Below are 27,810 nucleotides of genomic sequence, written 5' to 3' on the forward strand. Positions count from 1 at the left end.
TTACTCTCATAAACATTCCCGGATCTCTTACATAATGCTTTTCCACAGTTTGTCAAACATTTTCTTAGAGCACTATGACGAACATGATTGCGTATAGAATGCTGGAAGCCATGGCTCCTGTACTGAACTATCCAAATTTATAACTCTGTTTGTGGACATAAACTCTACCGTGTGTAGGATAACAGGGTAGTGAGGAGAGTTCACTTGCCCTAGTTGCTACCCCGTTTACTTTACCAGTGAAATCTTCCCTCTTCGCCTCGCCGATGAAGCCGTCGTTGGGAGACAAACACATGTCTCACAAGTTTGTTATAGGGTTTAAGGGCGCCGCCTACCCGGACACACATTCGATGTGCAGAGCTTCAGGAAAAACAACACGATTTTAAAACTACTCAAGATATCCGAGTGGAGTCTGTTTACTAAAATATTTCAAGAATTCTCTGAGGGCCGAAAAGTACTTTTGATTTCGGATTAAGTTTTTAGAGGAGTTAATATGTCTAAAAGGTGTGTTCTAGAGTAATTTGTAGGCGCATGACAACCGGTACAGAATCTTTAAATCATTATCTTTATCTTTAAATCTTTAAGGGGCCCGTCTAGTCGGGTTGCATGTGTGTCGGTGAGGTGGGATGGTAAGCGCGACGCTCGCTGGTGCTTCTAGCGCGATATCGCCTCTAAGCGCAAGGCTCTGAACTGGCGCGCATGGGACAACTGTGAGAGAGCCCACGGCTGTACCCAGGCGCCTGTACTCCCTGATATGTAGAACTCAGCGTCAGCTCGAAGCGGGCCTCGTGCACAATACGCATGCGCACCATTGTCTTCCACCAGGGGTGTCAAAGGTGGCCACGCCCCCGTCCCATTTCCTCTGCTCCAGCACACTTACAAGAGGCGTGCGTAGTACAATACATTTTTTTTTTGTAACTGTAACTGAAAATATCATGTAAAATTACATATATCTGTAAATTTTTAGATTTTTAATCTAAGTAACTGTATGCTACAAAAAAAAAGTTCGTGAAATACGGATTCTTGTTCGGTCATTTATGCCTCGTGTTGTTCCAGTACCTCCATACTTAAAGTTATTTGTAAACCGTTCCCTGAATAGCTGCCCAGTATTAACCACGCTTATTAATAAGCACATCAAACAAAATGAAGTCCAATTTGGTGAATATTCCATTATATTTTCAATGTTTTGAAAAATAATTTCTGGTGTAATCATCAATACAAAATTAAAATTATACACCAATTTTATTACTTAAGCACGACAAGAAGTATTCAGTATTATTTCCAAAATTATATTTCATATAATTAAAAAAAAGGCAATAGCAATGTGTTCCACAAATTTAAAATATTTTTCTTGTAGTTTTTTAAATTATTTCTTGGGTACTTGTTTCCAAAATAATATTTTGCTAAAACAATTTTTTTCCTATGTAGCGTGGGTCAAAAAATTACAAACCGATATAGTGTGAAATTGTTATCATCTTATATTGCGAAGTAAAGAAACTTTTAAAAAAAATTGTCAGTACGTTACGGCAATCACCAAGACTGTTTCCCACCCAAAACTTTTTTTCCAAGTGAATATTGAAGAACATTGAACAATGTTGAGTGCGTGGGTGCTATCGACATTGCACGAGCGAGCGGCAAACTTCGATCAACTTCGGAACTGTTCGGGGCACGGAATGGACCGGTGTGAACCTTGGGCTTCTCGTCCAATGGACTCCCTGTACGAAGGGAATCATCCCAGAGATTGCCTGGCGCGATTTCTAGGAACAGAAGGGAGACAGGAATCAGGTTTGGCCCGCCCCGGGATTCGAGCAGTGGTCAGGACACTGCACTCGCACTCCAGAGTTCCCGGGTTCGAATCCCAGGTCGGGCATCCTGGTTTCTGCTATTCCGTATTCTTAAAATAACTGGTACTTAGTTCACTTACTTCGAACATGATTCCACAAGCATAATATTAGTACGTAAGCAAAACATTATTAAAACTAGGTAAGACTACTGCAAAAACATATTTATTTTCTTACGCGTATGTTATTACAATGTTTATACCAAAAAAATAACAGAACTCGGAGGTTTAAATACGGCATTGTTTTTACAAAGAAACCGTTATCTGAAATTATTTAAAAAAATTCGCTTTTTTTAAGGTAGAATCTTAATAGTAACGTTTGTAAATTTATTGTAATTTATTACAATACTAGCCGTGTGGCCGATGGGAAAGTAAGATTTGATCCTCATTTTTGATGAATTACAAAAAAAAATGCTGATACAACGGACATATGTTTATTAACATAAGCCTAAACACCAATCTCCATATTTCAAACTTCAAAAATGACAAACTTCCATACAAACTTTCATCCCCTATTTAATCCCCTTAGGGGGTGAATATTCAAAATTCCTTCTTCGTTCTTACATACGTTATATAAGCGACTCATGTGCAAAATTTCATGCTTCTAGACCCAACCGGCTTAAGCTTTGCGTTGTCTGTCAATCATTCAGCGCTACAGTTTTATTAACTATATAGTTTACAGGAAATCTCTCCAGAAAAATGCTAATATAGTTAGTTCCTTACAGTAGGGCATAAAACATTCCTTACTTTATTACCTTTCTTTTGCCGTGGTGTGCAACCGTTTCCAACTACTACGCTATTGACGAGTCGTGCAGCCAGAAAAAAAAATAATGCGAATAAATAAATAAATAACCTAACACTTCATCCCCCCCCCCCCCCTTTGCCGTTGGGCAGAATCTTCTGTCCCTGGAGAGTTTTGGCTCGTGTAAGCATGGATAATTGTTTACCCATGTTTGCAGTGCCGCAGTTATCGAGTTATCAGCGCTCTCGCCACCCACCAAAGACGATCCAGATTCGAGCCCAGGCAATCCTTTTTTTTTTTTTTGTGGAGAACGCGGCTTATGTTGCCGTGTTGTTGTTTACTTCGGGCACTCCACACTCCCCCCTCCCCACAGGTTCGCTGATTCTCCTCTCCAGTCGCAACCTACCGCAGCTCAGTTGGAGAAACCGACCCAGCGGGCAACCACGTGGCTTGTCACGCTAACAGTATAACAGGCTGATAGGGAGGGGGCACGTATCTAACCACTCTTCACTCACGCTAGAGGGAGCGATAAGCGGATGGAGGGTGCTGGCCTGTTGTCGCCAGTTCATTCCGTCCCTGTTCCGTTCCACACAACTACATCCCCCCCCCCCCCCCCCCCCCTCTGCTGGTCCCGATGCCGACGATACGGCACACCTAAAGTCCCGGCGGTGTCACACATTATCACCAGCAGTGAAACTGCAACAAGTTGACCAAATACCGAACAAATTCTGAGCCCCTTTATTAAAAAATTTTTAAGGTGACCTCTTGAAAATAGTAAAATCCCAATATTACGGGTCATGGAAGAGACAGAGAAATGGCACCCACGCCACTGTAACTTTAACGGGCATTAGGCCCCGCCATCATGGATTTTTTTTTCTCCATATTTTTCCTATAGTTCAAAATTTTAACAATTTATCCCAATTTTTTTTAACCGACTTCAAAAAAAAGAGGAGGTTATCAATTCGACTGTATGTTTTTTTTTTTGTTTGTTACCTCAGTACGTTTGACTGGGTGAACCGATTTTGATGATTCTTTTTTCATTTGAAAGCTGGTGCTTCCCGTGTGGTCCCATTTAAATTTGGTCCAGTTCTGACAATGGCATCCATGAGAAAACCATATAAGTCTTAAATTTTCATTAAATGTGTGCGCGACAAAAGGACGAATAACTCAATATCACGCCAACCGATTTCGATAAATTTTTTTTTATTGGAAAAGACGTACTTCAAGGGTATTTTAATGAGAGTTTGGTTAGGTTCTGATCATGGGATCCATGACAAAGTAACGGAACTCTTCAATTCTTAGGAGCCTGCCATGGCGCTAATTAGCAATAGCAACATTTTTTTTAAGTTTGTTATTTTAATTTCATTTAATTTGGTTAAACGTGACTTCAAGAGGTAGTTCTTCAAGACACAGATAAGACACGACTAACACGGGCCGATACTGGTACATGAATCTATAATGATCTGTATAATGAAGAAGCACATTAACATATATTATTATTAAAAAAACACTTCATACCTGTATTTATATTTACGAACTTAAATTAAAAAGTATAAATAAATAATATTTTAACAAAATCTAAAAACTGACTTCAAAATAATATACTTAAATGAAAATGCAATAAAAAGTAAAAAAAAAGTACTTTATTAATTTTAGGTTTGGTACCTCAGACCTTTAAACGGCACTTTCTCATTTGATCAGCACGTTTAGTAGGTCTACCCATATTCAGACAAATTAGTTCGTGTACTTCAGAGTCCCTAAAAATGAAAAAAAATAAACAAACATTTTAACAAAAAAAACCGACTTCAAAATAAACAATTCCAACACAAAATAATATGCACTAAAAAGTAAAAAAATAATTGTGTATTCTTCTACAACTTAATAATCAAATTACTTTTTCTACTCATCAATATGTATGTACGATCTATGTGTTTACCACGCAAGAAGGTAGGTAGGTACCAACCCACTTCAAATATAACTCAACACATACCTATGAATAACAAACAATGATCAAAATGTTTTATAGAGTTCTCCTAAGTAAAATCAAATGAAAAATATTAGACTACTTAAAAGTCAATCAAATTATTACGATAATATAATGTAGTTACAATTATTGTTATTTTTGGAGTCGGTGTCAGCCAAGTATGCTATTTCTTAAAATATTATTTGCATGTCAAGGCATAAATCATGTCTGCCAGACCTTCTGTATATCTTGTTACAGCAGCATGATTAACAGGTTTTATTCTGTAAGCGCTGCAGAGGAAATAACTTATTGGTTCACGCGGGCGAATACGACTGTCATCATCGCCACAACCAGTTCACAAGTGTTTACTTCGACAAGTAGCCAAAGCTAAGACCTATGTTATGTCAAGCAAAAAAAAAAATAGCACGGGAGCTCTATTGCGAGTGGCACAGGGGTTTGCCTAGGGGGGAGGGGACGAGCGGGACCGGACCCCCCCCCCCCCCCTCCTAGGGCTAAAAATATTTTAATATTAAATTCATAAAACTGACTTTTATTAAGTTACGGCCAGTATTTTTAGATAGCCTAAATCAGCAATATTGAACACATATTTTTCAAAAATTTTCCGGGGGAGAACCCCCGGACCCCCCGCCTAGCTGGAGGGTATTCCATACCCCCCAGGCCCCCCGGAAAGGCCCTAGCCTTCTGCCTGACCCCCCAGAGCAAAATCCTGGGCACGCCACTGGAGCAGCATGAGAATGTCTGGGAAGTGCAAGATGGCGAGGTCCGCCCGGTTCACTCGTTCACTCACCGAGGTGCGCGGGAGTGAGCTGCCCCGCAGGAGGAGCGGGAGGTACCAGGGTACTCGCCGGGCCGCCGGGTGCTGGGTACTGGGTACTGGCTGGCGGCGGGCGGGCGCTTTCACCGCCGCCGTCGAGGGGAGACCACTTCACGGCCGCGACGCCGCCCCCTCCCCTCCCCGTGCCCCTCACGGCTTATCTGCGCAGTCTAGGCATTCACGAGGAAGCTGAGGAAGTAAAGTTGTGTGCATCTCCCAAGCTGTGGAAGGGAAGAAAAAAAAAAAAAGAAAATGAACTGCAATAGTTTCTAAAAGTTCCTTGAATGACTCTTCCAATGGAGGAATTTGATTTAAAACTTCTTATTTTTAGGACATACACCAATATTGGTTGACCCTGTACATCATGGAGAAACTACAAGAATGGACAAGTAAGATGAGTACACCAAAACCACACAGAAAAAAAAAAACAAGCACAGTATCTTCCGATGTCAAATTTTAAATGAACAGACAGCACAGATAATTCCATGGAAACAATTAGTCAGGAAAGAAATGTATTACTGCGCAGACGAGCCTGGCTCAGACGTTTGGAGTTATTCAAAAGGCATCATCAACCAGCAGCCTGGTGTGCAGCACAGTGAATGGTTGGCTGTGGTACGTTTACACGTGTGACTTTGGGTGATCAGCGCAGTTTCGACCGGCAGACATACTTATCATTCGCAAAGATGGCCGATATGTCAATGGTGTAAAACCACGTGGAAAACATTGCATCAGGGACTATTTCACAACAGACGTGTACCGAATAGGAAGAGCTTCGCACGGCTTAAACAACAGCGGCTGCCTGAAAAAACGGTAGTTTCATGCCTAGCAGGGTGGTGAACACCAAACGGCGTATGGCTGACTCACCTCTGAGCCCGGCTCGTCGCCTGCTTCATGCTTTAAAAGTCATCGCGCGTCCAGCCAGTGGAGTAGTCCCCTGGAGCCCGCCAAATTCAAATTTGCACGCTGCTGTCTGCGCCTTTAACTTTGCAGGGCTTCGTTTCCGGACACACGTACCTTTCGAAAAAAAAAACTGCTTGTTTTGGCATTCTATGCCACCCAATAAATTAACACCCCGGAATTTATGAACATTTTGTTTGATCAGCCAAAAATTATGATGTTGGATGTTTGCCTATATTTTTAATAAATGGACGATAACATGTTCGGTGTTTACATATGGTGGAAAAATTAACAAAATATAGATATACCTACACATTAAGTTAACGAGGTGGCCGAAGCCAAGCATTTTTATAGGATATTACTTCCCACAAAGGCTTAACACGAAAACATCTAAATGAATTTGTGATAAGGATTATCATGACTTAATACGAACCATTTTGCTGGTATTCATGCCACGGGTTCATACCGGAGATATGGGAATATTGCTGTTGCAGGAATTATACATTAATTATGTACTTTCATATAAGTACTGTTCCATACCAAATAACCATTCTGCCGTGAGAACCTCTGTTGCGTCGCAGCTTTCCTCACCGCGGAAGTTACCAGGGAATGAACACACCGAGAACTGAGCATCAGGACTCATCATCATGAAAGGGAAAATAGTCTTTATGAACATTCACCCACAAACCAAGATATATATATTTTTTAATTCCTTTCACCTTAACATTGTATTGCTTTGCACGGGTTCTTACTGCGATAGCGATAACCTCCTTGGTTTTGCTTTGTAGTCTGTATCTCCCATATTGCTCTCACGAAAATTATTTTTTCTGAAACATCCGCGAGGCGTGTCAGCGGAGGATAGAAAACTTAACGACAAAAGCCATCAGTTACTATAAATTATGACCAATATCTGTAGCTGGTCACAGTCACAGTTCTCATTGTTCGTTAATTATAACCACACTTCACTACAACCCAACGTCACCGAACCACAAAAATTGGACACACTCGTGTTTAGACAGATATTTTGTAGGATTATTAAAAAAAAGTTGGTTAACTTAGTTTATGAAACCACATGTTTTGTAGTAACCAAGGTGGAGATAACGGTTTGTGCATCCAAAATAAGAAGTCAGAAAGTGCAAAGAAACATCTTATTGACGTTTCAGACAACATTAAAATACGTTTGGCATGTACAATATTTGGTCTCATTGTTGACAGAGAAATACGTGTACATGTTCCTGTTAGTGGCCAACAGTTTCCAAAGCTTAACCACGCGATTGATATGAGGGGTAAGCTTTGCTTCATATGCAAATTCAAAAACTTCCCGAAACAGCACGGTTGAGGTGAAATTTCGACTATCTCGAACCTGTCGCTCAGCGAGACAATGCTTCTGCAGTTCGCGCTTCGGACCATGTTGACATCACAGTCTAAAGCTTGTCAGAGCCCGCGCACAAGTCTCCGGCGACGGACTTCACACCCCACCTCCAGTTCCGATAAACACAAATCAAGTGTTCACTGTTAAAATTACATTTTATTTATTTTAAATCTTATTTTAAAATGTTATTGTTCGGGCTGGGAATAAAATTTGAACCCAAGCATGTCGGCTGGAAAGTTTAGTAAATTGTTAAAATGTATACATGGTAAGTAAGAATAGCTAATACATGATGGTGAAAAAAAATGAGTACGATTTGAACTATGGGTTCGAATCTCTGTTTCGACATCACTGCCTAGACAATGTGTGTGTGAGTACCAGGGTGTGGCCAGTTACGCACTACTTCATGGAGACCGCGCGAAGCCGCTTATTGGCCAGCTGATGATCGGTGCCATATTTGCAGGACACACAAGACATTCGCTGAAGTGTAGTGTTTGCATTATGGAAAATTTTTTTATTAATTACATAAAATATTCTTTACTGGTGGCGAAGATAAGGCGATACGCCTTTTCTTACACTTAGCCACATTTCCTACTATTACAATCATGAATTGAAATTTAAAAAAAAATAAACATAAATTAAACATTATAGATGATAAAATAGGTAATAAAATATAAAGTATAATTAAACTCTAGCTAAATGTTTAAAAATAATTAGGTAAAAAAATTTTAACACAACGGTAATTTAGAGGTAACTAAAAATTGAGCATAGGCATACACATGCTGGAAATTAATTAACACCTAGTAAATTGCGCCAAAACAAGATCACTAGTAGTATTAAATTAAAACCAGTCTCTCATACATTCACACACAGATTCAAGCAGTAGGTAAGCCTCGGTGCGATCATGGCAGTGACTCTGTTTAACGACGGGAATACATACTCATATTTGTTAACCGTCATCGGGATGGTCAAGACCATTTCCTCCATGTTTCGAGCGTTGCAATATGGCGATGGCGAGGTAGAAAGTTATTTAAACTACGTCACAGCACGTCATCTCCTGTAATTTTCTTAACTTCGTGGTGACTACGAACGCATCATATAAGTTTTTAATCGAACCGCATCGAGTGTACCGCTGTAAGGCTCCGCCTGTACGTTTTGAGATAGGCAACGCGCATATCCAAAGTGTTACGCGAATAACATAACGATCCAGGAGATCTAAAAACATAATACTTGCGTCTGGAGTTATTTATCTCATCCATTAATTTTTTTTTTCTTTACACTGAAACATGACTACGTATTCCATAGTGGATAAAAGCGTAACTACTAGTAGTACGGCCCGAAGTGAGCCTTGGCGATGCTCCGTTTTGAGTGTAGGTAAGAACTGAAAAAAAAATATTATCAGAACGAACCAAGGAAACAGTTTGAAGTAAAATACTATCAACCTACTAACTAATGTTATCAAATTAAATCAGAAACCAATTCCGAGGAAAACTATAAATGGAGATACGTTGATATTAGTCAATAATGCAAACTGTATTATTATTGTTAACTCAACACATATATTCATACAGAAGTAGTAGATATAATTGACTTACAGTTATTTACATGTTATTTTCTTTAGTATACTTTGAAGCATTCAGTATTATGCTCCCTACGGACACTATCGTCTTTTAATTTCAGGCCAGAAATTTAAGTAATGAGTTTGAATTTGAATTCGAAATGTGTATGTTTTTAGATATATAAAAACAAATCTTCGACTGTATTGCTCATATGTGAACTTCAAACTTCCACTGGCTATACCGTCCTACATACTAATGAAACTCCAATCAACGGTTTGGAAGTTATCGTCGGACAAAGTCACTTACAAACATACATATAAACAAACGCTGATCGCTCTAGTGGTTACGGAAGTCACTTCTCTCTATCGATAAAATGAGAATTTTTTAGTTGATAATTATTAAAAGAATAAAGTATAGCTTAACGTCTCGTCGACAATGAAGATTGATGTCGTGGAATGAAACATTGACGGAATGGACATGCAGGGGACTAGGAAGTACCCCGAGAAAACCAACTGGATCACAGCTACATCCGCCACGTTGTCCAACTACGAAAAATCCAGGTGTAAGCAATATTTATGCTTGGAGCGAACATTTGAAAACATTTACACATTCTAATGTTTCGACTCTTCCTCATCGTAATCGTCAGAAAATTATCTGGACACTTTTATTTGATCAAGTGTGGGATACATTGGCCAGCACTCAGTGATTTAAGGTACCTAGTAAATTATTATGTTGTGGCTGTACCATAAAGCAGGTACATCACCTGGTTCAATGAGCCTCCAAAGTGGAACCCGTGGTAAGTGTCCAGCATTGGGTGTGCCATGAAGCTACACATTGGTGTATAGTGGTAGCAGGATGGAACGAAGGCAATGCAAGAGAGACAAGTATACAAGTGTATAGAGAAAGAAGGTGCTAAAATGTTGAGTTGGAAATTTTCACTCAGTGTAGGATGTACGGGAAAGTTTTAAACATAAGTTGTAGAGCTGTCCTTTACTCAGCTGCCATGTCTTGCAAGCTGTAGCATTTGTGTCGATCAACGTAGTGAATGAATAGATGAATTGAGGCTTAAGGACCCGCCTACCTGAGCACATACGGTGTGCAGATCTTCAGGGGAAAAAACTAGGTATTTGAAAACTGCTTAAGATATCAAAGTGGGGTCTAATTTTTAAAAACATACGCCGAGGGTGAATGGGTAGTTCTTTTTCCGCATTTTCTTTTTAAACTTTATTTTTAGATGAGTGAAAATTGCTAAAACGCATAGTTTTAGGATAATTTGTATGCATGAGAAAACCGGTACAGATTCTTGAAAGCACTTAAGGGATAGGCATTACACCTTTATCTTCATTGCTCCACCATATAATATTATTGGTTACCGCCGAAATCTCACAGTTGCCCTGTCCACGACGAGAAGTCAGCTCAGAGGCTATAACCACGCTAGAAGCACCAGCGAGCGTTGCACTTATCACTACCCCTCACTAACATAAATACACCCCTGACTAGGAGTCTAGTTGAAAGCGAGGGCGTTAGAAAAGATGAGAGCTGACGAGTGTGACGGAACGAACAGGTAAAGGACAGGAGCACCTTGAGAAACCCCACCGGCTCACGGCAATGTGCGCTACGTTTTACAGATTTCAGAAGAATCTTGAGTGTGGACCCGCCAGGAATCGAACCCAGTTCACCTTGGTGAGGGGCGGGTGGTCTGACTGCTAGACCACCGTTGGCTCTTGTCAGCACGGTGTTGAGAAGTACCTAGTTACCTGATGTGTTCATCATCTCTGGGACTGGGTGAGATCCCCCAGCCGTCACCATAGAGAGATCAGCTATGATTCTGCTTTGGTTTCCATTGGCTTCCGCAATGATGGGGATTAAGGTCCAACACAATAGGTACCCAGTTCCTAAACCCGGGAAGGCAATCTTCCACGAAGCTTTGGCCTGGAATTGAACTTGGGATAACTGACTCGCCAGACGCAAGCTGCGAAGCCAACTCTCATAGATTAAAACAATTTTGTTATTGCCATCGTTAGTCCAGTAACAGATTTTTGCAAGTTGCAATGTTAAGGGCATTAGAAATTCTAAAATGTGTATATTTGTGCTGCTTCTCCAACAGGCTCACATCTCGTGCACAGTTTTCTGTATTGATTACTTTTTTAAAAATATTTTTCTTAACCTAACAAAAACTGAGTTTGGGAGTGGTCTGGTTTAGGGAAGACTAAATGCGCCTCAGGCCGGCCGAAGCCTATAAGCCTAATCACGCTGGGTGTCAGCCATGCAGAAATAGTAGCATGCATTGTGTGTTTTATTTTTCTGGGATTGGCCAGTAATGGCAGTGTTTGATGCCATGAATAACTCCCCTATCTTAGATCTAGACTATAACTAGTTAAGTTGGGCCTGAATATAACCTGCATATACACAGGGAAAACCCTGGGCTCATTCATGCAGTGTTAAATATTGCAAGCATTAAGCAGGCAGGTTCCATTCCAAAATAATATTACTTATTACCATTGTAACTTTCTACCAGGTGTATCTTATACTAAATATATGTCATCAGTACACTGCCAAAAATGACCAAGTCGAAAAGGGACAAAATTGAATAAGTTATCTCTATCAATATTCATACAAACAACATTTTAGCTATGTATTGAGACTTGGTCAGAAATCTGACATTTTAAATCCTTGTCAAATGATTTGAGAAACTGTCCTGGGCATTTTTTATTAGTTTTACTTATGCCCTTTATTAGGCAGATAGTAATTTCATCCCTGCCACTTTTTAACTTGGTCAATTTTGGCAGCATACGGACAATATGTTCATAATGCATTCTGGTGTGAGCCTCTGGCATTACATGTAATAATTGTAAATTTACATCAAAATAAAAACAACAAAAAAAAATAAAGGAAAAGGATACAAAAGAGAAAACACAATTTTTTATTGACATTATTTTTTTTTTCTGCCACAAAACATGTATCTCCAAAATAAATGTATATATATACATATATATATGTACATATTTTAATGCATGTAATAGTTAAATACTGTACAGTTTCGGGAATCAATAACACAAATAACTAGTTAAATACTATAGTGTAAATTCATTTCACTTACTCCATAGTTCAAAAGCTCTAATTTTTGAAGCATAATGCAGCATAAAATGAGTATGATTCTGAAATAAATTACATAGTTATAGCAAGCAAAAAAAGTATATATATGTATATCCCTTATTTAAGTGATGTGCTAGTGGTTCCTGATTTTTGCACTCCACAAGTGAACAATAAATTCTCCACAATCCTCCCTACTACTTTACAGTGATAGCATTTATGATAAATCATAATTATGTGAGCATATGTACAGGTATACACAAATAATTTTATGGAAGAGTGAAAAGTAATTCATGCAATTACATATTCAATAGTAGGTATCTAGAATATTATTTTCAGATGTCATCCGTATTCAAAATTTCAACCATTTATAAAAATCACACAAGTCTGGCAATAACAGAGTGGAAAACATGTCCACTTCGAAAAATTTCTTGAAGGAAAATGTTTTTTTCCCAAAAAAGAAATATGGCTTAATGTTTTTCCAAACAAGAGGTAAATTTTAACATTTATTTAGAATGAAACACACCTAATTTTGAACTGTTTTTTTAAATATGTACAAGTATTTTTTATACAAAACCTATAGCAGTGAAAGAAAATTCTAACACAAGTTAGTTCGATTTCCAATAAACCACAGCAGTGCAGGCCAATGTTACAATCACACTTATTTTAAAGACAATATCACTGATTTCATTGCTACACGTGAGGTGGACATGCATGTAGGAAATGCAAGTAAAGTCTACAAGTGTAAAATATAATGTGCATTTCTGTGTGAATATGATGGCATATGTGACTAATGAATATACACAAAAAATTTTACTTATTTAAATCACAAGTAGCAAATAAATTATATAATATAAATAACATTTTATTACATGTACAAGTAAAAAGGCAAAAGAAATGTACAAATTGTTACAGTTAAATGAAATTGAAGCTTTTTTTTTTATGTTTTTCAGAAAATTTCCAAACATAAACTTTAATGTATTTGCCTACGATAATATAAAAAAAAAAAAAACCTAAGAGGAAAGTCATAGAAAAAAGTATATGTTTGAACTTAACAGTATCTTTGTACATACTTACATAAACAGAGGTAAACATAATTCATATTATACAAGCACTAATTACAAGATTACAGCATTAGCATAAGTTTAGAGGTGGTAATAGAGTAGTAATTGTGTTTGAATTTGTACAAAATAAATACAAAATTTCCTCATAATTAAAAGCACTGATATGATTTTATAACAGTCTAATGAATCTGATTCAACTTCACAGCAAACTCAGGCTTTTTGACTCCAGTATTTTTCTAATTTAAAAAATTACCCTTTTAGAAAATTATGGTAAAACATTGAATACCAACTTTTAATGACTGCTATACTCCGCCACAGTGTTTTAACATTCCATTACCTAGCAGTGGTTATAAAAAAAAATGATTATAAAATAGTTGCCTTACATAAGGAATATCAGACAGCACTGACATTAATCATTTACTAACTTTGTTTAGCATCAATCTTTGCCTTTGTAAAGAAGTAACTACCAAATCTCTCCATCATGCAAACAGATTAGAGACTAAATTAACCATTACTGTAGGAACAGTATTGTGATGACCAACCTCAACCAAAAAGACAATAGTTTTTTTTTTTAAAAATAAAATAAAATTAGAAACATAAGATGTGAATGAACAATTAATATTTTTGCAAAACAAAATCCACTGTCTTGAGAAAATGAACAGACAAAAAATACATTTACTGGAATTTAAAATAAAAAAATCAGTTAAATACAAAATATTTACGTTAGATGTTAAAAACATTTACTTTTATAAAAACACTTTTATTTAGCCATTGTACGTTAATGTTTCAAATAAATAACCAAAATGATATACTACTACTACTATAATATTTTTTATTTGTCAACTTATGTGCATGGCATTTTTGTATTAATTTATTTTGTTTGGGGTGTCTACAATAATATCATTCAAGTTATATCCATGCACCCTTTTTTAAATTGTCCTTTTTCTTTTTCTTTTCTTATTTTCTAAGATCTGGCGTCTCCTAAAGTATAGAAGCCACCAAATTCTTTATTCATTCAACAAAATTCTTAAGAACTTAAGGTAAATGAAAACTGATCTTTGACACCTTAGTTATAAACCCATGTCTTGACGTAACTAATACATAATACTTCACCACTGAACAGTTAAAGTAATGTATTTTTTTAAATATAATTTTTTTTTTGTTTTATGTAGATTAGAATAAGAAATTACGTAACAAAAATTGTTTCTGAAAATGTTTCATTTTCATACTATCCACGTACAAGCACAATTCATGTGTACAATTTCATGTGCACTTTTAAAGTTCAGTAATATTACAAATTTTCTAGAGAGCCACACCACATTAATTAGTTTAAAACTGCTTAAGTAACAAACATAAAGCACATATTCATTTTAAACATTTAACATAAATTGCAACCGCTAAAATTGTTCAAGGTACATTACTATGTCTCAATTATGTATCCTAGCCTGAAAATAAATACCTGGATACTTGAGAAAAACATTTTCTACTAATTTTCATAATATTTACTAATGAGTATTCTTTTAACAAGGTTAGGGATCTTTTAATAAATAGAAAATAAAAGCTCAGTAACTTTGGAAACTGTGTAATTTAGGGATTTTGTTACCAGACACAAGGTGTGTGAACTTATATACGCACATTGGAAGATACACTTCTTTTTGATTTAAGACACTGAACTATTTTATTGTAACAAAAATTAATTAAATAAGTACTCAGTATTCAATATAATTTAGTTATAACTTATTTAGTCAAATGATCATAATATTTTTTTAAATAATGAAAATCAATAAATATGCTGTATATTTATTCTAATTTATTGATTTTAATTATTGATTAAATAATAATCTAATAATTTATAGAGCAAATAAATTATACATACGTGTAGTTACATAACCTCACTTATATAAATACAGTTGAAAAAGTTTATATACACAATTTCTATCACTGATATTCACAATAAATAAAGATTTTTAATTATAGGAATGAGTATTCAATATCAATCACTAATTTACTGAACACGACTCACACGCCGCTAGAATTCGCTACGTATCGAGTAATTTGATTTTCAGAGCTATATAATGAATGTCTACAATAAAAACAAAAAAATATTTGAAAAAATAGTAAGCCTCGGTTTGGTCCTGATTTATGACAAGGAATTTTATTAAAATTTTGCCCTTCAAATTCATTAAAAAGTTAATACTATGTAGTTTTTACACACATTAGATGATTATAAATTATTAAGTATTAAAGGATAGTTGTACTACTGGTATTATAAAGTTTTATTTTTTATTAGATATACGAATTCATGGAAATTAGTTTCCTAAAACATGTCATTAATTCAATATTACTTTAAGTAAAAATAAAGGATTTAAGTCTACCTAGTATGAAATAATCAATCCAAAGGATTGAGCAATGTATTCAGTAATATTATAGCAATACAATAAACAAATAAAATATATTCATATATATTTGCTTAAATGACAATTTGTATAATCTATTAATAATTAATTTTTAAAAAAAAAAAATTTAAAAAAAAGTTCTCAAACGACTTTCGAACCACATTCCTTTAGCTTATTAGCTGTGCACTATAACCACAGCAGTACTAAACATACAAGGAGAATACGAATTAATAATTGGTATAATACCAGTATCTTTACGTTTATTAAAACTTGAAATTACTCTTTACTATGACTAATTCTAGTTTACCAAATATATTCCATGGTAGTTTCACTATCACAAAGTTTCATTTGGCACTTCAATACGATTGGTATGTTCCTTAATTTTTATGAATGTGATTATATATGGGTTTATGTTAATACACGTGGGTCTGCCATCTCCCTGTCAAAATTTTGTTGTATGGTGCACGTGCATCGTAAAAATTCACTCTCATTATTTTTCCATAACGTGCCTAAAGAAGTAAAACTTCAAAAAGTATTACTAAAAATCATCCGTGCAAAATACTCCTTGGTATTTTCTTTAGCCCTTCAACATTTTCTTGTATTTCCTGCATACCTTGATGGATTTGTGCCACGCAGTGTCCAATTTAACACGTTCCTTTCTTATCTTGACAAGCTGTAAGGTTAAACCACAAGTGAGAAAACTGTTGTTGATGTTAATATTATTTACAAATATATTTTTAACCATTAGTTTTGTGTCAAACATTTCTTAGGTTTATTAATTTAAAGGTTATCTTTAAAAAGGAAAATCAAAACAACGGTTTTTAAAAAAAAAAAAAAAACTCAGTGTGCTGGAAAACAGCTTAATGCAATTACTGACCATCACAGAGAAAAGTGGCACATGGGGATGGGAAACCACTCAGAGAAAACTATTCCAGTGCAGAGGCGGCCTGGCTCAAACCAGTGACCTCCTAAACATAAGCCCGACATGTTACCGCATGACAAAAATCTTGTTTGTTGCCAAGTAAGCAAACGAGACTTGGAATGAAGCTGGAAAAGGACAGTATTTAAACATGTTAACATATATACATACATCAGCTACTATATCACAGCTCAGCTGAAAAAATTCTCAATCTGGACTACAATCCTTGGACAGAAGTGAGTTTCAAAGGCCTTTAAATTTAATTCAGTGTGACTACCTTTATGGTAAACTTCAGAAGAAACACTACCAAATAGTGATAGTAGTGACTCACAGTTGAATAGAAATGTAATAATTAGGATTAAAAATGTTATCCACAAACCTTATGTTAATACAAAATAAATTACGTTCAACTGCAACTCTAGAGGCTAATGCACAGTGTTGCATCCCTGGTGCATTTACCACTGCTTGCAAGTGCATGTGACTTTTAAAAAAAACAGCATTCCTGTGTGTCTAAGAGAGTGCAGTGTTTAACTTGTGTCACCAGTGGTTTTGTCAATAGCATTTCAGTGCATTTCGTTGGCATTTCATTCTTAATGGTATCTCTAATTTTTTTTTTTTTTTTAAGAATAGACTAATGATGTGTTAAACATGAACTACTCTCACATCCAGCCACACCATCTTAGCCACCTTATTGTATTTGTTATGATTTTTCTTGTTAACTGTTATAGTTTTGTTATTCAAGGATTGTCTCATCCAGTGAAGTCTTAAAACAGGAGTTCTATGGTTCCGCAAATTCTGTTACTACGCCGCCAATAGAGCCATTCGTGTTCAGATTTTTTTGGGTGGATTCTGGAAGTTGACCTTGATTGCCAAGTCGCTCACTGTGCTGCCGTCTTTTTTTGTCAACTCAGATACCAACTAATTTCGTTTCAGTGCAACGTTTCCCGTTTTATAAAGGGTTTTCAAAGGTAAAGTTCCATAATAATTTTTTAAAGACCATAATCTGCAGTTTTTCCTCCTATGGAGTCATTTATTACAACTTTAGATACATTGTAATGTAGCTATATTATTTTTTTTTTGTTATTCGAGTTAAAACTGTATTGATATTTTATATTCCAGCAAAATCACTAATCCAGAATGGCCACAGTCCCAAATGTGTCGGATTAAAGAACTATCTGTCACTGAAATAAAGCATTTTCCGCAGTAAATTACATTTTTAATAATTATACAAATTGGTAAACAATAAGCCAATGCCATGATTGAGACACTCATCACCTCATAGTCATATTCTGCAAGTAAAGTTTGAACATACTGACAACGCTTGCACTATTCCCTTTGTAAGCAGTCAAGCCACACGTTCTAACCAGGCATCTGATATCATCAATGCCAGAGCAGTTCTGTCTTTCCTGTTGAATGGAGCTACACTACTTGATTGAAAAGTAATGCCTCCGTGACCATAATTTTTTTTAAATTTTTTACCTAATTTTCTAAATTCTTGTTTAACTGAAAACCGCATGTGTTCTCTATGCACATATCTTATATCCTTTCCTCCAAGGTGTCATTCGTCTGTTGAAAACTACAGAAAATGGTGACCAACATGGAAATTATGAAGCTGCGAGGTGTCATCGAGTTTTTGACAATTGGTGTTGCGAGCCTATCCAAATTAAACGCCAAATGACCACTGCTAATAGCGACGTTACTGTTGATGTCAGTACAGTGAGACAGTGGTCCAGGAAATTCAAAGAAGCAAATCTGGTGACCTCTAGTGTGCTTGATCAACTCCATAGTGGATGATCCCGCTGCACATTTATGCAGCATCAAAATTGTGTCGATCACATGAAGTGGACTTTATCGTAACCGAGGTGCTGGGGTATCAAGGTGTGTGCGTGTTGGGGACCGCAGATGCGGACGCAGAGAAAGAAAGTTTGCCAGAATCTGTTGGCCCAACAGTACAAGCATTTCTCTAGTGCATTCTTATGGAAGATGAATCATGGGCACATCATTTTGACCCCGAGAACGTATGCAATTGCACATAGCCATATCCCAAGATTCCAGGCATTCCCGTCTGTAGGGAAAGTCATGGCCACCATTTTTTTTTGGGGGGGGGGGGGGGGATTTACATGGTTTTGTGCTCATTGACTTCTTGCAAAAGGAAACCATGATAAACTCGTATTCTATGTGGAAATGTTAGAGAAGCTCCGCGCACAGTTGCACCGTATTCTGCAACGAGAAACACAAGAGAGATAACTGCAAGCATGCAGTTCAAGGAGGTTCTACCGCACCCGCCATACAGTCCCAAACTTGCAATTTTCATCTCTTCCTAAAGATGAAACAGTACCTTAAAGAACATCATTTTCATTCTGACAAAGTGAAAAATACCATTCATGCATGGTGTTGACAACAACCAATGGAATTCATCTCCAATGGGTTTGCCCAACAAGCCATGTGTTAGCGCAAGTACTTGGAAAGGGATGGGGACAATGTCAAAAAGTGAAAATAACACACATAGCTTTCAGGTACAACAAAAATTGTGAAAAATCAAGTAAAAAATAAAATGTTATGTCAATGGAGGCATTACTTTTTAATCATCCCTTGTACACTGCCTATTCAAAATGTGAAACATTCTTAAGTCTTCTTTAGCTAAAAATGGAGCAGGCACTGTGTCAAGTCTCTTTTTGTGAAAATTTGGCTCAACTGGCAAAGACATATGCGTGACATACTCTCACAAAATGGTGACCAAAAATCTTCCCCCAAAACACAGATAATGAACTCTCTCACTAGGACCTGCATTACTGTTAGTTTTAATTCCCACAAATGAGTTATTTTAATAATTTTCTCTGCTGACAGATAACTAGTTTCTACATAACCACACTTAATGTTAAGCAAAATTATTGCCATATTTTTGTTTTGAAGAGTGTCCGTAAAAAAAAAAAGCTACCCCTTAGCTCGTTAGGACCATTTAGTAAATTAACTAGTTAAAACACAACCTAACTGAAATTTTAAATATGCTGCTATTTTAGTTGAAATTTATTCTAATGGAAAACGCCAACAACCAAATTTTATTTCAGGGAGGGATATTATTTGACACTGGTTTTTTTAACATTTTAACTTGGCAGTCTACAAGGTTCTTTGCATTTAATCTAAAACAAATAACATTGCTCATAAAAAAAAATTATTTGAAATGAGACTTCAAATGCAAAGATTTTTACTATTCCAAAAATTTTAACCTGGAACTGAAAATCAAAAATGTTTAGTAAAATATAGTATTATAAATTGATCATTAGCAATGATGTAATTAAGCTTAATGGGAAATAATTTACGAATGATACAAAAATACCAAGTTGCAATTAATAATTTATTTCCAGTGTATTACACATGTGAACAGTTAGCTTCTGAATGTTAAGAAAATCTTTAAAATTAAATCTCTGACATAACATACGTAGATGTTTCACAGAAACATCATATACTGGTACTTAGCTCTGCTGTTATTCATTAACCTTTTTAAGGGCAAATTCAGTCATGAATTTCAGAAAATAGTAGATTAGTTTCAATAAATAACATTAGAAATGTTATTTTGATAAAAGTACTCAGTTATGAATTTCCATTTGCAGCACAAATGTTACTCATATTCAATGCCAACCTAACAAATTACCACAAACAATGACTCGTCACCTGATATATGACTATTCAAATTAGCATGTGTACATGTTTACATACATGTTAACAAACTTACATTAAATGCCAATAAAAATTTATTTACAATTTCCTGTCTCTTCTAACGCTTGTGAAACAATACTTTCACAGATTTTATTCTTAGTAAGACATGTAAAACTACTTGGCCATCACAACACCTTTAATTTCTACAAGCATTTTGTCTGGGTTACAGTATGTTGTTTTAATAGTTTTGTAAATCACATATCATGATACCATGCCAACATAGAGTTTTATGGAAAAATTATATATAGACCACTTCCTATAACACAATTTCCCAACGAGATCAATACTGTATAAGCAGTACATATTATTTTTTGGTCAAAATATAACTGCAACTTCACAGAAGTATACTAACATAAACAGTCATTAAAATTACAAGTACTTTCACATGATTACTATACAAGTTTCAGAAACACAAATCTTGCATTTTAACACTTTTGCAAGATTTACTAACCTGTGAAAGTTATGGTTCATGAACATGCATGATAATTAAACACTGTGAAGGCAACTGTAATTTAGCCACAACCCACAGTGTGGTGTACATTAAATGACTACACTGTAACTACATAAAAAAATTCAAAATTTTAAAAAATTTACTTGTGATGCACATTTTTTCTTCTCACCTTCAGCTAACCTGAAATATCTCACAAAAAAAAAAATTAGGCAGAGATATGTTTGGATGTAAGAAAAAAATTATTGTTCTCAAAAATATCCATACAAACAATGCCATCTTATCCTTACTGTTAATGATGTAACACAGCTGTAACGATGGTAGGTACGTTACAACAGTGTAGCTACATGTGGGTCACATTTAACTAAGCACTGTTGACAGAATGTAGGATGCAAATACAAGAACCATGATAGATGTCAGAATTCCTCCGAATTTAGATGAAAAAGAATTTACAAGGTTATGAAGAATAAAAGACATAAAAGAAAACCTTCTTCCAAATACAACTATCAAAATTGGAAAAAAAAAAAAAAAAAAAAAAGTCACTTTAAATAATGTTCATCAAACATGGTGGTAGAAATCAAAACATCAAATATGTCAAGTGTAGAAACTATCTGGGAAAGCCATTAGTAGGCCTATTGACTAAACAAAACATTTCTGGATAACCTATTGGAACAGTGTAACATGTATTCGAAAAATTAATTGAAAACTAAAGTCTCACAGACTTATGGTCTGAAATGAACTATTTTCAAACGATGGCATTTTTTTCTAAGCAAATCAGAGGAAAACCCACAAAAGTTTTCCTGCTTCATGATCAAGCCAGATTACTGCAGCTACCAAAGTCTTCTTCCCTTCCCTCTTGACCGCGTAACAGGATAAAATTCACGTGTTCCACCCTCGATCGACTAAGAACTAAAGAACACCATTCGAAAACAGTGCCTTCTGGACTTCATGTCATTTGCACGTTTCCAACACTAGTTTCAGTGCTTCCATGAGCACTATATGGTTTTAATCCTTGTAGTTTTTTTTTTTCACCCAGTAATTTGCATCTATATATTATTGTACCTTTATTAAGGATATTATTGCAATAGTTAGTTTCCAAGGACTAGTGCTAGATGCACTATACATTATGTGAACAATGCTTTAGTCACCAATAAAGACATTTTTACTATAGTAACATTTTACCATATATTTAGGACTTGAAAAGTTTTATTTGAATATAAAGCACAATGGATGTCTTCAGATTATGCCATGCAAATAAATGGAATGAGTCTAAATATTTTATATCACAATAAACAAGGCATTGACACACACCAAAAAAATTATTAATACCCAAAACTAATAAATAAACAATATTAAAATTAGTGATAATTTGAGTCTAGTGGCTAGTGTGATGCTGATAGAAACTGACAACTGCCAAATACATTTAGGTTTATTAAGTTTTTTGTTTATTCATTGTTTATTCATAGCTGCAAAACAAATCAGGAATTCTAAACTCAGTTTTTTGCAACAGAATACTGAGTTTTGTTGTCAATTTTTTCTTCTTCTTAACTTGAAATTTTTGCGCAAGTGATTCAGTACACACACCTATTTGACAACTAATTTTTTTGAAAGAAATACACATTTCTACGAGAAAAAAAAAACAGTTATAGTATACGGTACACACTGTTATCACAAATCATAAACAATTAATAACTGCTTCACCAAGTAAGCATAACATTTAGCATCCACAGTTGTTGACCTGTGCTTAAATTGGTCCATGTGAAACTTTTTCTCTTTATTTACATATTTTGCCCTTTAATTACCAACTATAACACAAGCAAAACTCTGCAACCATTCTGAAAAGTACTGGTGCTCAACATCTGTTCATTGCTTCTCACTTCAGTATTGTGCCCTGTGAGAGGTGGTGCAATACTAATAAATTTTTGCATTTCCCTGAGTGGACTAGAGCAGTCATTCAATTAAAAATTTAACTCTGCTTTACGTTTTGTATTGCAATTGAAATAATCCTATTCTCTACAATCTCAGACTTTCATTGAGGGTCCCTACAAATTAAAATCAAGACTTCAACTCTTCACTCTGAGCTTTAGACTTCAGTTTATACAATTTCGTATGTACCCATGTTCTTTTTTTTTTTATCTCTATTTCTTACTTTTGAAATGTAAAAGTACTCTGTAATATTTAGTTTTTGTGGTTGTACAGTTTGTTTGTATATATGTATATATTTGTATTAATTGACTTGTTCTATATCCCGGAGTCCTTACCCCCATATGGGATCTACAGAACAAAAATTGAATGAATAAATAAATAAATAAAATAAAACATCTGCCTGCTTGGGAGAGCTACTGTGACATATCCCACCCTTATTAGGGATTAGAGAATGTCAGAAACACATAAGAAGTATGTACACACACATTCATTCTCTCTCTCTCTCCCCTCTCCAAACATGTTGAATTATTGAATTTCCATGCAATTTTTTTATCAAGGGTATTTTATATGGATGTTCCACTCACTATATTTACAAGCTGCAAATTTCATAGCTAGAAATGAGCTACTCATTACCAGCAGTTTGTACAAAAGTCAGGAAAGTATTTGCAACTAAAACTTTATTGTTCGATTGCACCAATGTCATTTGCCGTAAGTTAATATCGTGAGTTTCCACATATGGGTAATGCGTAAGAATTTACATCCACGGTACAATTTTGTAAATATTTCATCATCAGGATCTGGAATTAGCGAAAATCTGAATACTCATCGTGGTGATCGAGGGCGAACTGTAAGGTCTGAAGGCCGGGATGGCGACCAGGGCGTGGCGGGCCATTCAGAGGCTGAAACCTGCCCCCGGGCTGGGCTAGGCCACGGCACACTACCAAGCAAACAGTTTAACTGGTAGCGAGTCATGACAAAATGTTTCCTTGGTCATATGCACACGGTACCTACCACCTTTGTGCTGGATAGAAAAGTTACCCATTTTGGAAATGTAGTTATTTAACGCAGTTGTAATGTTTTAAATTTTCATTTTAGCACATTAGCTTAGCTATAGGTATACACATATTTATTTTTATTGTTTTGTAGCACAGTATAATTTGTGCATGTTAAAACAGAACATGAGCATGTAAGAAAAAAAATTATACTTAGGGATGAGCTTAATTGCATTTTTTTTTTCATATATGGATACATGAATACGTACATGCATGTACATGAATAGTTAATTTAGAGTCCCTTGTAGATACACCCATGCTTAGGCAGTGATACTAGCTCGTCCCATGTAGCCAAGATAAACTTAAAACCCTACACTAGGAAATTTATTTTGCACATTGCAGCAAATTTGCACTAAACAACTTCCCGAGCAAAAAAAATGATGTTTCTCAATCACATACACTTGCCCCTCAATTTTTTTTATGCTGATTTTCTTAGTCACGAAGCAAAAAAATGGGAGATTTGTAACACAGAAGGGGGGGGGGGGGGGGGGGGGGGGGGGGGGGGGGGGGGGGGGGGGGGGAAATACATCACTTGAACTGAAACAAAAATAAAATTTTTATTATATATAACGCAACATGTACATGCAAGCAAAAATTACATTCATGACCAACTTTGTCATTTAAAAGGGTTGTTACAGCTAATATGGGTATATGTTAAAGAACTAATCAAGAGTTCAAAAGAACAGTTGTAAGGATCAAACTGCCAATGCTGATGTCAGTTAAGTTTATATGTCTCATTTGCAGTCCACATCAACTACATAAATCATTCAAGAAACATTTCAATAAAATAATCACAAATATGTTTTGAACAACATTCTAGACAAAATACATAACAGACAATCATGGTGCAATTCAGTAGTTAGGCCTACTCTGTACTTATTCTATAATATGCAATAGGACGCTGACCCCAATTCCAAATAAAAATACATAATACTAGTAATACTGAATAAGTGTGGCTTTTCGTGGCTTTTCAACACACACACACAAATTTAAATCTGACACTGGTACCTATAACCTACTTTCTATAATTATCCTTGATTCTGTACCAGGGCATGGCTGTATTAGTTCATTACCTGACAACAATGTATTCGCAATTACTTTGCTTACACAAGGTTAAGGCTATGCTGTACAAAGATTATGACTATTATTTGATTGTCTGTCAATTGTGCCACAAAAAGGTTTTGGATGATTGTGGTTAATCTTAAAACTAATGTTTTGTTTCGCAACCATGCACTTATCAATATTTTTTTTTTAATTCAAAGAAGGTTTTCTTTCAATTTTCTGTATTTTTTTAAAAATTTTAGTTTTTAGAAAGTGTGACACCTTCTATTATGTAAAATATTTAAATGGTTTCATTGTTTTGATAGTTTATGAAATTGATCATTTTCCATTTCAACTGTTTTTTCTTTGATCATTTTGAAGCTGTCATGGTTTGAGTCATTTAAAACATTTTCCATAGTTTTGAATAACTGAAAAAATAACCATTTTAAAAAATATTTCATTGCTTTCATAATGTCACTAAAATTTTGAACGTTGTTATTTGGAACTGCAAATACTTTTGAGGTATGAAAGTGCTCTTATGTATTTTTTTGTCACTTTATATTGGTGTGGGTTGTGCTCACTGGATTTCAATTTAAATTCCAAGGTTAAGTATAGGATTTTAGTGTGTATTTAATTTCCAAGGTTAGGAAAATCATTAAATTTATGAGGTCAAGTAATGCATTTGTTGAGACAATAAAAACAAAGAGAAAGAGTTGATAGTGGAAAGATTAATAAATTTAAAATGTCTTTAAATAATTAAATAGTGTGGGGGAAGGTGGGAAAGAGGTAGAATTTGATAGGATTCTATAAATCTCAGTATTTGAGAATGACGTTGAAGATTGCAAAAAATTGTGTACTCAAGCGATTTAAAGAGTAGTAAATATTGATAGAAAATTATTTAACTTGCAGAACTTTGTTTGTCGCTATGATTTTGATAGTTTTAAAAACAAACCTTTTCTAGTTTTTAATGCTTTCACCACACAATTTTGCTGGAGTTCATCTCCATTCGCATTTCAGAATCCAGTATGAATTTCAAAATGATATTTTCAAGGAATATCTGAAGTACTAAAAACACTATTTTGTATTTTGAGTTTTTTCTAAGAAAAAGCCGCACTTAATCGGATTTACTGAATATTCAAGGATTTGTAAGGCCACAAGCAAAAGAAGGACTTTTCAAGGCCTTGAAACTTCAAACTGGGAAATCAAGGTCTGTTCAGGACTGTAGGACCTCTTAAACTTGAATTTTAAGTTTTAAAAAACTTAAAACAAATTTCAAAATATGCCATATGAAAACACTTTAAGTATATTTATTACTGCTATAGGCACCTTTTTTTCCCATATGAATGACTATTCTGAACAATATCGCTAGCAAATACTGTGCTTGTTATCTACAGAGTAGGTGGGTGCAATGCACTTTATCATTTAAATGATGACGTTTCTTCAGAGTAATACTTTAGAACATAAATGTTGTGAAAAATTTTAGTTATGGTTACCCTGTTTCATGATTTATTTACCTCAATTTTTCCCAAGGTCATACATAGGCTGTAACCCCTTCCCCATTTTCCATGGCTCTTTAACTATAAAGTTCTTGAAGATGTCAGTATTCCAAAACATTTAGCCACTAAACTGCAAAATTATCATTAATAATTGTAAGTCAAATTTTGTTTAAAATACATTGCAAGGTGCTAAATTTTTTTTTTTTTGAGTTCATATACCTATATGATTTGCAAGTATTCTACCAATAAGTTGAAAATGTCAATGTGTGACTAAATAAAAGAGCTTCACAAAACACTCCAATAAGTGTAGAATGTATCAAAATGGCCAAGGTACTGTAATTAGGCCAGAGGCTAGAGCCTATGTCTATGGTATATGCTTTTAGCACCATTTGGTGTCATCATATTTAACTATAAAATAAATATACAATATTCTTCAATGAAACATATTAACCTCTTTTCTTAAATAAATTACACCATTGAAATAGTAACATTGATTCCCAAGTTACCATTGTCAGCAAATAACTGGGCAATACTAGTATCGAACACCATGCAGTCAGAGTTCATTATTGCAGATGCAACACCTTCGTGAATAGAACGTGGAGTCGCCTCCCACGTCAGGCGTCGCCTCTGTCCATTCAACTCCAATCGATACGCAAAGCTCTCAGCTTGTTTACGTGAGCCAATCAACTGAACGATCGCAAAGAACTGTGTATGACCATCAAATTTTTCCTGTTTTTCTAAAACAAGCATAAAATGATGATTGAAACATGACTGCATCATAACCCAGTCAACGGCCCCAGGGAGGTTAATGTCGGTTGCAAGGAATACTATATCTTCTCCTTGCAAGGTGGTAATAGACTTGTGTGACATCATTAGATGGGGCATTACCTGTTCTAACGAGCCTTGCCACTTGCAAGACGCCCCAGGACAAGGACAGGAATATGGGCGAAACTCACAACCTTCTTCGTGTTCTGCTTTCTCCGTGTGGAGAAGGGACACACCACAGCCAGTTGTTGAATACTTGCAGGGGAACATCACAGTGCTCGCCACCTTTTCCATGGCGAGGTTTCGGATGTTTCCCAGGGGCCCTCTGCAAGTCGGGCAACATGTTAATTTTGGTTTGCAGCTAGAGCAAACTAAATGCCCACTTTGACATTGAAGAATTGGAGGTAAAACATAGTCAAAGCACACGGGGCATTCGAAGAGACTAGCTAAGTCTGTTGTGTTGGAGTTGCTTGACGAGGCTCCTCCCGACGACCCACTAGAAATTCCGCGTCGTTTTGATGAACTCATATTTCCTTGACTACTCATCACAGATTTCCGAATCAGTTATTTAAGTCGATAAAACTACGTCAAACTCAATAGTCAAACATTTCACATAATTACAAAAACACTCTCTAAGTGTCTTCTCTTTACATGAAACATCTGATGACAATTGGACAAACTCATTCAGTTA

The 27,810-nt window shown here is 35.5% G+C and overlaps 2 protein-coding genes across 2 annotated transcripts in view; both read right to left on the reverse strand.

Annotated features, from left to right (window-relative positions):
* Window positions 1-5,420, reverse strand: part of LOC134533835 (carbonic anhydrase 2-like) — a 70,706-nt gene extending 65,286 nt beyond the window's left edge. The window contains exon 1 of the mRNA XM_063371527.1: window positions 5,351-5,420. The gene's annotated coding sequence lies outside the window, so the exon portion shown is untranslated. The remainder of the gene's footprint in view (window positions 1-5,350) is intronic.
* A 6,736-nt stretch (window positions 5,421-12,156) lies between these two features.
* On the reverse strand, window positions 12,157-27,767 carry LOC134533836 (E3 ubiquitin-protein ligase SIAH1A-like). Its single transcript, XM_063371528.1, has one exon. The coding sequence runs from the start codon at window positions 27,663-27,665 to the stop codon at window positions 26,823-26,825; it is 843 nt and encodes a 280-aa protein (XP_063227598.1). The 5' UTR covers window positions 27,666-27,767; the 3' UTR covers window positions 12,157-26,822.
* Window positions 27,768-27,810: the final 43 nt, after the last annotated feature.

Source organism: Bacillus rossius, chromosome 7 (assembly GCF_032445375.1).
Source record: "Bacillus rossius redtenbacheri isolate Brsri chromosome 7, Brsri_v3, whole genome shotgun sequence".
NCBI lineage: Eukaryota > Metazoa > Arthropoda > Insecta > Phasmatodea > Bacillidae > Bacillus > Bacillus rossius.